Below are 11,557 nucleotides of genomic sequence, written 5' to 3' on the forward strand. Positions count from 1 at the left end.
GACAACATTTTGGAGAAATCAAAATCTGCAGTATTCACACTGCAGACCAAAATATTGTGTTTCCAAGAAAGAATCCATTCAGTGAAATATTCACTTGAGAAGAAACAGCATGCTCTCTGAGCCGGTTCTATAAACACAAGTAAAATAAAACACAGTTTTGTTTTTAAACAGAATTTGTTTGAGAGTGCAAGAGTAATTTTCAGTAGATTTATAAGGCTGCCCAATTCAATGTAACTCTAGGGTGGTGGGCAACAACAAAAAGCAAACAATAAATCCAAAAAAGAGTAACATGATGTAAAAACATACACAATATATAAATATGAATATGAAAGCAAAGCCAATTTTGTCTGCTCTCGGATTGCCTTGCTGCAAGCATCTCCCAGTTTTGATAAACTAGAACTGATATCATCAGTAAGTTTACTGAAATATCTATAGGTACTGTATATATAGATCTATCTAGAAGAGTGCTGACTGTTACTACATTTGTCCAAAGGTTGTTCTCAGTTTCTGAGCAGTAAACAAATCTACCATCTCATTTTTTGTTTCCTGTTTGATGATTTACAGTTTTATCATTTTACTGTTTTATGATTGAAATCATTGTGTAAATTGTCCACAGAAATGCAATTACTGTGGATTAAATATTTCTTAGTAACAGCAATAAGTTGCTGTTAAGTTCTTTCTCTACTTAAGGTAACTTACAGAAGGGCGGACCAATTTTCAGAACTGAAAAAGATGCAATCAGACTCTCATAATTATACTTACATAGCAGAGGTGGGTTTCAGCAGGTTCTGACCAGTTCTGGAGAACCGATAGTGGAAATTTTGAGTAGTTCGTAGAACCTGTAGTAAAAATTCTGACTGGCCCTGCCCCCATCTATTCTCTGCCTCCCAAGTCCAGTTGATCTGGAGGAAATGGGGATTTTGCAGTAACCTTCCCCTGGATTAGGGAGGTAATGGAGATTTTACAGTATCCTTCCCCTGCCACGCCCACCAAGCCATGCCTACCAAGCCACACCCACAGAATCTGTAGTAAAAAAATTTGAAACCCACCTCTGTTACATAGCCCTGTTGTCATCTCCTTAATCCCTACAAATGAGTCTTTGTTTCTTATCTCCCTTCATTGTGAATATTGTGCATTTATTCTTATTATTTTCAGTTCTTTGCCAAACTTTAACCCATCAGAGGACTCCCTCTGGATTCTCATCACTGCTTAGTTCACCCGAAAATTTTCGAAGAGGAACCTTTTTAAAAGCTTTTTCTTCTTTATCAACTTATCTGATTTTTTTGTGGGGGGGGGAGCGGGGGGCGGGAAGAACCAGGAAATTTGGGCACTGTTTTGAAAAATAGATTTGGATTTGGGAATAGAAAAGAAAATATATTTGTTTGGACGCAATATCCCACTGAATTCAGTTTTCAACTCCTTCTGGCAATTTATTCCTTAGGCTTTCATGCATCACAGCCTGGTTCAACAAAAGCAGGGATAAAATCATGAGAAAAGGAAAAGAAAATGAAAAAAATGTTATCTTAGGAGTGCGTTCCTTGCAATTTAATGCAGGGTGGTTCTGTGATTTAGGCAAGCAGGGTCAAACTTCAAGTTTGTTTGTTTGTTTATTTCTCGAGTACGTATTAGATAATATATATAATTATAAGCATGAATTGAATACATAAGATGAATACAATTAAAGGGAACATTAGGGCAGGGCCGATAGGCACGCTGGTGCTCTTATATACTCTTATATACCAGATATACTCCGTTGCCGTTAAACCAAAAGTCTAACGGGTTGTTGTTGTTTTTATGATCTGCAACAGAAGCAAACAATTTAATTACAGACGAAGGTAAAGAAATTCTTCTCCGCCCCGCCCTGAGAGACCTGCAAACAGAGCCTGTCAAGGCAGCCCCTCCTTCTCCCGCCCGTAGCAACCGCGCTTAGCAACACGCGCGTGGCTGGATTGGGCGGAGCTTTTCTGGATCTTCGGTCCGTTGGAGCGTCGGGCCGGCTGTCTATGCAAGGCCGAGGCTGTATGGCCTAGTCCGAAAGGGATGCTTAAAATAAAACTCCTTTTCGTAGGCCCCAGCGAGGTGAGTGTGCTTCCGAGACCTTCTCAAAGAAAGGAAACCTCTCACGGTCTTGTCTCTTTGACTCCTCGTCCTTTTTTAAAATCGGACGGGAAAGGCTGCGAGGCAAACCGGAGTTTACAGCCTGCTAACTCCTCCAAAGATCGGCAGGTGGGGAAGGATGGAGTTCTGTTGCCTTCACTTGCCTCGGTGGACTCCCAAAGGCATCGGGTTGCCTAAGGGTGAGAAACAGGATGCTGAAGAACTGGATGCCAGCTTGGCATAATCGAGCAATGCATTTTCTATTCCTGCTGACAACGGCCATTAAAACAGTACTGTAGAACCTTCATGTTAAGAAACAGTCTATCTTCGCGAACAAGAGATCCATTCCTTAGTATTCTGTTGCGTCTTTCTTCTCTCGTTTCCTAGATCGGGGTCTCCATCCTTGGCAACTTTAAGACTTGTGGACTTCAACTCCCAGAGGAACTCTGGGAGTTGAAGTCCACAAGTCTTAAAGTTGCCAAGGTTGGAGACCCCTGTCCTAGGTAGTCTGATCCAGCAGGTTTCTACTTATTACAGTAGTCCTTGACTTATAATCATTCCTTTAGTGACGGTTCAAAGTGACTCGTGACTGTTTTTCACACTTATGATTGTTGCATGGATGGTCATGAGTTCAAAATTCAGGCGCTTGGCAACTGGCCCATATTTATGACGGTTGCAGTGTCATGTGATCAACTTTTGCGACCTTCTGACAAGCGGAGTCAATGGGGAAACTATACTTACTTAAAATTGTGTTACTAACTTAACAACTGCAGTGATTTGTTTAACAACTGTGGCATTTATGGGGCAAACTCACTTAATGACAGAAATGTTGGCCTCGATTGTGGTAAATCGATGACTACCTGCTAAAGAAAGTTTATTCTCAAGATGCCTAATCATTGCCAATTTGGGTTGAGGCAGATGAGAATTGGAGTTCAAAATATCCTCTCACCTTGGATGGGAAAAACTGTCAAAATGTTCCTTGAAACTAATCCCAGTCTTGTGCACTCATTCATGCATCATATTTCTAAACTATTTAAAAATATATCAGTCACAGTGGGGAAGAATTCCAGGTGGGATCTTCTTTAAGCTGCAGCCAGTATTAAAAAATACCTCTTTTCCAAACTTGTCAGAGCAGCCTTGAAAAGGTATAGTTTTGTTGGGTGCATCACAATACTTTTGTAATTTAATTCCTGCTAATGCTTCAGTAATTTTGTTTCTGAATTTGTTTGTGATAGGCTGGAAAATCTGTCTTGGCAAACTTCTTGTCAGAGACCATTGAAGGTATTGGCAGTTACATCCCCACACAAGGAGTAAGGTGAGGAGGAATAGACTTATTTGCAAATAATAGACTGATTAAACAAGCAAACTTTAAAATGTCTGAAGCCATTCATTAAAATCATTGTTAGTAATTTCTCCCTGTCAGAAAACATAACTTAGATCATACTGATTTACAGGCAGTCCTTGACTTATAACACAATTGGGATCAGGATTTCCATTGCTAAACAAGGCAGTTATTAAATCATTTACTTTTTTCAGTGTCACTATAACTTGAACAGTGCCTAAATGAATAATTGTAAGTTGAGAACTCCCTGTACCAAGTTACTTCTTCAATAATGAAATCTTGACAGTACATACCCAGTCTAATACCTGTAGATCATTGCAGAAATGAATGGGATTATCTTGCTTGTACATAACTCTCCCAAAGCTTACTATCCTGCAGAAAATTTTGCTAAATGTGTGGCTTAGATGAGATAGTTGCATTTTTCTGCTGAGAACAGAACAAGGAGTTTGCATTCTCTGGCAACCTGTTTGATTTGTTAATCTCAGGATGCAGGGAATAGTCTTCCATTGCCCTTTTCATGCAAATTCCATGCAGTATATTTGTCGACATGTAGCTCTTGACTGACAGGCTAATGCCTAAATCCAAGACTATGAATGCCTCTTTCTGTTGAAACAAGAGATAGTAGTGACTGATATTAGCCAATGGGCAGAGAAGATTGAATGTCTGAGAGAATTCTAACTAGACTTTGATTGGAAAGAAAATAAATTAATCATGGCAAGTAATATGATACAGATCAGGGTTCCTCTTTCTCTAGCATGCTTGCTTTATATACTCAAATGTAGTACCTATTTTACATTTTAGGATTTTAGAATATGAGAAGCCACATTTCAATGGAAACAGCAAAGGACCAGGATGTCGGTTTGAACTATGGGATTGTGGAGGTGATCAAAAGTGAGCAAGTTTCTTATATATCTTGCCAGCTTTCTTGGTGTAGGTCCATTCACAACCTGTGCCAGACGGTTAAGCTAAGGAACCTTAACAATGATTTGGCATGGTAGTTGAATTGATGGATGATTTGTAATCAGCTAGCAAACTAGAGCTAGAAATTATGATTTGAAAAGGAGATTGAACACCATGACTTTTGGTACCTACACCTACATCAATTAAAAAACCAGTTTTTTACAATCACATAGAAAGCCTCCACAGATAAAGACGCACCTTGTTGCAGGCAAACAAGTGGTGGGTATTTGCATTATGTCAGTGCTGCAAACTGATGTAAATTAGATTCTGAAAGAGGATATGCTCAAGGCACATGTTTTTGTATTATTTATTACTGCAATTATGGTATGCTTCTTATTTGGGGGGAATTTAAAATGTTTCACAAGAGTTTCTCTCCCATCATTCAAGCTACAACCAGCCTGTGAACTATGTTGGGCTGTAAAAGAAACTGAGATATGCACATCTGCAGCCAAATAGGAATTTCACATATAACACTAAGGCTTAATTAAATTATGATTTGGCTTGGTGGTTTCATCTTATACGATATGTCAGTGTTTCTCAACCTCATCAACTTTAAGATATGTGGACTTTTAACTCCCAAAATTCCCCAGGCAGCAATTATGGGAGTTGAAGTCCACTCATCTTAAAATTGCTAAGCCTGAGATAATACTGTGTTATATGAACCCAACTGATGTGACTAGCAAACTATGCTTGACATTTTACATTAATATTTATACTTTGATAGCGAGATGGGCTGCATATTAAGTAGTTGAAAAACTGTGGCTTGAAGCAATGAAACCAGTTATTATCTGCAGCTGGGTTGCATAATTTCTATTAAACAACATTAAGTGTTTCCAGCCACATCCTTTTTCTTTTGCACTTCTAGATTTGAGACTTGCTGGCCTGCTCTGATGAAAGATTCCCATGGTGTCGTCATTATTTTTAATCCAGACTTGCCAAGCCATGTGAAGGAAATTGAAATGTGGTACTCCTGTTTTGTCCAACAGCAGCAGTTGCTTGAGAATCAGTGCTTGCTCATTGCACATCACAAGCCAGGCACTGCAGAAGATGTAGACAATCTCACTTTGCGTAAGACCATAACCTTTATTTCCCCATTTTTGTGTAACCTTTGTCAAATTACAAACCTGATTCACTGTTTTTTCTCTTCAACTTCAAAGCTTCACCATTGAACAGGCTGACACTGATACACTCCAGTCTTGAAGAAGACCCTGAAGATGTCCGAATGGAATTTGTGAAGTTCCTGAAGAATATTACTAATTTGGTAAATGAGACCCGGGACAGAGAGGAGATGCTGATTATTAATTAGTAATATGATAAACTTTGGAGAAATAAGTGGCTATTATTTATTAATAACTTATTTATTTTATTTATTTATTTATTTTATTTATTTATTTGATTTTTATACCGCCCTTCTCCCAAAGGACTCAGGGCGGTGCACAGGCAAAAGTAAAAAACAAACAATACAATATACAATTTAAAATGCAAGTTAAAAACTTATTATAATCAGCCTAAAAACTTTAAAATATATAAAAAACTAAAACCCCATTTAAAATTAGTAATAAGAAATTTAAAATCGATAAAACTTAAGCCAGCCCTGCGCGAGTGAAAAGATATGTCTTCAGTTCGCGGCGAAAGGTCCGAAGGTCCGGTATTTGGCGTAAACCCGGGGGAAGCTTGTTCCAGAGTGTGGGAGCCCCCACAGAGAAGGACCTTCCCCTGGGGGTCGCCAGCCGACATTGTTTGGCGGACGGCACCCTGAGAAGTCCTTCTCTGTGAGAGCGTACGGGTCGGTGGGAGGCATGCGGTAACAGCAGGCGGTCCCGTAAGTACCCGGGCCCTAAGCCATGGAGCGCTTTAAAGGTTGTAACCAAAACCTTAAAGTGCACTCGAAAGGCCACAGGTAGCCAGTGCAGCCTGCGCAGGAGCGGTGTTACGTGGGAGCTACGCGTAGCTCCCTCTATCACCCGCGCAGCTGCATTCTGGACTAACTGAAGCCTCCGAATGCACCTCAAGGGGAGCCCCATGTAGAGAGCATTACAATAATCCAAGCGAGAGGTAACGAGCGCATGAGTGACTGTGCACAAGGCATCCCGATCAAGGAAGGGGCGCAACTGCCGAACCAGGCGAACCTGGTGGAAGGCCCTCCTGGAGACGGCCGTCAAATGATCTTCAAACGACAGCCGTTCATCCAGGAGGACACCTAAGTTGCGCACCCTATCCTTTGGGGCCAATAACTCGCCTCCAACAGTCAGCCGCGGCTGCAGCTGACTGAATCGGGATGCCGGCATCCACAGCCACTCCGTCTTGGAGGGATTAAGCTTAAGTTTCCATTAGGTTTTTCTTAATGATTACAAACTCATTTATTTTTTCTTCCAAATGTGAGAACAACTGTATTGACTTGGAATTGTGTAATAAGGGAATCAGCATTTATTGTGCGGTACACAATGAGAAATACATAGCTATGGATCCCTTATACAGGTAGTCCTCAACTTAACAACTGTTCATTTAGTCACCGTTCAAACTTACAACACTTAAAAAAGTGACATGACCATTTTTCACACTTATGACCATTGCAGCATTGCCATAATAATGTGATCAAAATTTAAATGCTTCGCAACTGACTCATATTTATGATAGCTGTAGTGTCCTGGAGTCATGTTATCCCCTTTTGCAACCTTCTGACAAGGAAAGTCAATGGGGAAGCCAGATTCACTTAACAACTGTGTTACTAATTTAGCAACTGCAGTGATTCACTTAACAACTGTGGCAAGAAAGGTCGTAAAATAGGGAAAACATTTAACAAATTTCTCACTTAACAACATAAATTTTGGGCTCAATTGTGTCATAAGTCAAGGACTTCCTGAATTAAAATTAAGTTCTGAGTCTATTGTTCAAAAATATCCTTCAATATATCCAATGTTATAATATTTGGCTTCCTTCCGTAATCGTAAATTGAGTTTGTGTTCTTTAACTGTTACCTTTTTTACATCACATCTGTTGGCATTCATTGCTCCACTAAACCATGCTGCATTTCTGAAAAGCATCAATCTCCAATCTAATCAGCCAGTTGTGTGCTGCAACCGTTTATTTAAAATTGACAGTTGGGATCATCTTTCTGCTTTTTTTTCATCCATGCTTGCTAAAGCAGTTGGCTCTTTAGGTGCAAGAATGAGACCAGAGAGCTGATTAATATTGTTTGCTTGCTTATATTTGAATTCCTTGCCTACCAGTAGTTGAGCAGAAGCTTCAATGGGTTTGACATTATCAGCAATAGCAGGAAAATTGGTGAAATCATTAACTATCCGAGGTCAAAGTTTCCTCCCAGCAACATTAAGTGTGCTTTGGTTTATTTCATCCAAGGATTCCTTAATGATAATTAGTGCATGAGCAGTCATATATCATTTTCATGTATCTCAAACAAAGTCTTAGCTACTTGGGTGACAATAGCCATGGTTTAGATTTCTCCTGAGTGGCCAGTCTCTGTATACCAAATCTGGAAGGGCTTTTCAGTTTATAGAGGAGTCCTGGCAGATGAAGTTGCAGAAGAAACATCTATAGTAGTACTAGAGAAAGACAAAGAGTCTGACATGGGTAAAAGTCCACGTTAAAGATTACATCGTACTGATAAGAGTAGAAAAATGAAATTATTCTCCAGATATGTGTAACTTGACCTGGACCTTATTAGAGAGGAAACTGCTATGAGGATTCCAAGAGGGATAAAAACACTTGGATCTTCTCTGATTTGTAGCATGACCGTGCAAAAATAAGTGCTATTAATCTAATGAGATATACTAACTAATCATGCAGAGCCTCATGCTGTAAAATTCATTTTCTCCATAAACAGACACTTTCATTTTTGTCTAAATTTTTATAGATAATAAATGAATCATTTATACAAATTAGAGTCGAGTAAAGGTAGTTGGAGGGGTTGTCTTATATATAATACTTTAAAAGATGAAACAAAATATATGCATGTGTCACAGATTGCCATTTTTCTCTCTATAGTGTGAGAAGGAATCAAGAAATATGTTAGCTTTAATGAAAAGATGACTCCCAGGAAGCAGGGTTGGAACACATTCTCAGTCTTGCTTCTTCTCCAATCCCAGTGGTGGGATTCAAATTTTTTTACTACCGGTTCTGTGGGCATGGCTTGATGGGTGTGGTGTGGTTTGGTGGGCATGGCAGGGGAAGGATACTGCAAAATCCCCATTCCCTCCTGACTCCTGGGGGAAAAATATTGCAAAATCTCCATTCCCACCCCATTCTGGGGCCAGCCAGAAATAGTATTTGCCGGTTCTCCGAACTACTCAAAATTTCCGCTACCGGTTCTCCAGAACCTGTCAGAACCTGCTGAATTTCACCCCTGTTCTTCTTTGGGAAAACTCAAATGCGGCATTTATTCAATTTGGCAATATCTATTTGATTTTCTGAAAGGCATATGGAACATATATTTTTTCTCCTCTTTAAAAGAGAAAAGATCTTAAAAGTAGTGTTTATACAGCAAGTTTTGTTTTGGCAGCAAGACACCAAACATTCCGATACCATTGTGCTGTTTAAAATTACACAAAATGCAACATCATTTTTTTGCACCCATTCCAACTGCACAATACCCCCTTTACTCAGAGGTGACTCTGACTCATCCTCTTCTTCTGCCTTTGAAATGAAAGTTTAAAAAGAGCTTTAGTGCATCAAAAATGACTAACCAAACATTATTATTTAAGTATGAAAAATAATATAAGTACAAGATAATGCGGTTGGGTTTATAGATCAGGCTCAATTATCAAGTGCTTTATTAAGTTTGGCTTATTGTGTTCTTTGACCTAGCTAGTCTGATTTTTCAAATATATTTTGCAGCCATTAGTATGAACAAAGTTAATGGTACTTTATTGAACAAATAAACTAAACTCAGAACAAGTCCTAGGTAGCATGATATTTGAATCCAAACGATGATATATTCACACAATATATTAAGTCAATTCAACTGAAGATTTACTGCTTTACTTACTTTTTAATTTTCAGAAACCAAAATTAAAATTTACAAGAAGTCATTTTGTGAGACTCCAGGATGCACTCTAGATAGGCGTGTACGAGCCCATTTGAGATTCTTCAGTTTTTCTTCTGCAGAAAACTGCAAAAGTTTTCTTCTTCTGCAGTTAGGCTAAATATTTTTTTAATAAGCTTCCTGGAAGAAAACAATTCATTGTTTGTTAAGTATGGGAATGCGGGTTCTCTGTTTCTACTGTTTATACAACATATAGGAAAGTTTCAACTCTGTGTCCTTACTGCAAAGGGACAAATTTTGAAAACTCTTCTTGCCAAACTGCAATCAGTAGATTCTTTTCAAAGTGGGCAGTTCTCTTATGCCTGTACAGTATTGGGGAGAGAAGGAATTTTCCATTTCCATTCACTGCCATTTGAGAAATAACCACTAGCTGGAAAAAGACAAGTCCAGAGAAGTAAATCACCGAGATAAGGACAAATTCCTTTTTTTTAGTCTATGTACTATTGAACATAGCTTTTTTTAAAGTTTTGATTACTTTCTCATGGTGTGCCAGCAGATTTTGCTAACGTGTGAATTTTACCGCAAATGCTTCTCTGACCTAACCTAAAATTTGAGTACCATTAATTTTCAATCATTAGTTTCTATCAGTATATATATTTTTTTTGCAGGCAGGAACAAAATGTTCAGGCTTATGAAATATCAAAGTCTTTGGTGAACACTTCTTACAGAGGAATGAAAGAGTGCTTTCAGACTCTTAATAAGGGCAGCTTTCAAATGAGATCATGAGTTTTGAATCTATTTCAACGTATAGGCAATGCAAGGAACATTAACTACTAGCACATTTGTTTTCAGCATTTAGGGAGGTGTCTCATCTGCTTTCCATCTATTCGGAACATGCACCCACATGGAACCTTTTAGACAAGGAGGGAAATTACAACCCCTCTAAATGTTTTTTTGCAAAGATTTTCAATCGCATAAAATATCTGGGAGGCAGGATAGGTTAAGATAATTTATGATTGCAAGCAAACTATTGTTTCAGGATGAAAACCAAATTATGGGGCTGTTGCTGGAATGATCCTTGGCAGTTTAAAATGTATACACCAGTCTCTCCTGAGAATCCTGGGGCTTACCTAAGTTTCCACAACAAAATGGCATTAATAAAGATGCTAATAAATATGTCTTTGCTTAGCAATGTACATGCATCATTTTTATTTCTGATTAAAATTAGAGTAGGAGATTAAAAAAAAGAGCTGACATTGTCTTTGGGCATTTATGGGATACAGTTCCAAAGTTGTAAGTTGACAGACTTGATTTATTCAAATCTTTGTTGAAAAACTGCACAGAACAATCCCTGGGGAATCTGGAATTACCAGCACAACAACAACAGCAACAAAAAAAAAACTATGCCCAAGTTCACATTTTAGAAAACAGGCTTGCCAGGTTAACATTCAGATATGGGAGACCCCAAAGGTTTGATATAAACTCTTTGACTGAATTGGGAATGGGGGAAAAAACCCAATGAAATTTAGTTTTGTTCCTTGTAGAAATGGAGATGAAATTCTCATAATCTGTAGAAGAGATCTCTGAACTACAAGCTAGCCAACGACATTTTATCTTGCATATTGAGAGAACCTAGCTTATATTTATTTATTTATTTATTTATTTAATCATATTTATATACCGCCCTATCTCCCAAGGGACTCAGGGCGGTTTACAGGCACTAAAAACAGATAAATAGAATATAAATACAATATAAAACATTTAAAAAACTTATTCTAAAGCCCGTCCAATTAAAAATAGAAATAAAACCCAATTTAAAACCCAAAATTTAAAATCTAGCTCAGTCCTGCACAATTAAATAAGTATGTTTTAAGCCCGCGGCGGAAGGTCCGAAGGTCCGAAAGCTGACGAAGTCCGGGGGGTAGATCGTTCCAGAGGGTGGGAGCCCCCACAGAAGGCCCTTCCTGGGCGTCGCCAGACGACATTGCCTCGCTGACGGCACCCTGAGGAGACCCTCTCTGTGAGAGCGCACGGGACGGTGGGAGGTATTCGGTCGCAGTAGGCGGTCCCGTAAATAACCCGGCCCAATGCCATGGAGCGCTTTAAAGGTGGTCACCAAAACCTTGAAGCGCACCCGGAAGGCCACAGGAAGCCAG

General features: G+C 39.0%; 1 protein-coding gene across 2 annotated transcripts; it reads left to right on the plus strand.

The window, feature by feature from the left end:
* Window positions 1-1,927: 1,927 nt before the first annotated feature.
* IFT22 (intraflagellar transport 22) lies at window positions 1,928-5,727 on the plus strand. Of its 2 annotated transcripts, XM_058164391.1 has the most exons (5): window positions 1,930-2,079; window positions 3,333-3,412; window positions 4,241-4,330; window positions 5,265-5,467; window positions 5,557-5,720. In XM_058164391.1, the coding sequence occupies exons 1-5, from the start codon at window positions 2,041-2,043 to the stop codon at window positions 5,703-5,705; spliced, it is 561 nt and encodes a 186-aa protein (XP_058020374.1). In that variant the 5' UTR covers window positions 1,930-2,040; the 3' UTR covers window positions 5,706-5,720. The 2 variants fall into 2 exon arrangements, with proteins under 2 accessions (XP_058020376.1, XP_058020374.1); XM_058164393.1 differs by lacking the exon at window positions 4,241-4,330 and having other exon boundaries at window positions 1,928-2,079; window positions 5,557-5,727.
* Window positions 5,728-11,557: the final 5,830 nt, after the last annotated feature.

The sequence above is a fragment of the Ahaetulla prasina genome, chromosome 1, assembly GCF_028640845.1.
Source record: "Ahaetulla prasina isolate Xishuangbanna chromosome 1, ASM2864084v1, whole genome shotgun sequence".
Classification (NCBI taxonomy): domain Eukaryota; kingdom Metazoa; phylum Chordata; class Lepidosauria; order Squamata; family Colubridae; genus Ahaetulla; species Ahaetulla prasina.

Excerpts from the sequence above, each read along its gene's own strand:
- IFT22 (XM_058164391.1), top strand. The coding sequence starts at position 2,041 with ATGCTTAAAATAAAACTCCTTTTCGTAGGCCCCAGCGAG. Across the intron at positions 2,080-3,332 it reads TTTTCGTAGGCCCCAGCGAG|GCTGGAAAATCTGTCTTGGC; the intron begins GTGAGTGTGCTT and ends TGTTTGTGATAG. Across the intron at positions 3,413-4,240 it reads ATCCCCACACAAGGAGTAAG|GATTTTAGAATATGAGAAGC; the intron begins GTGAGGAGGAAT and ends TTTACATTTTAG.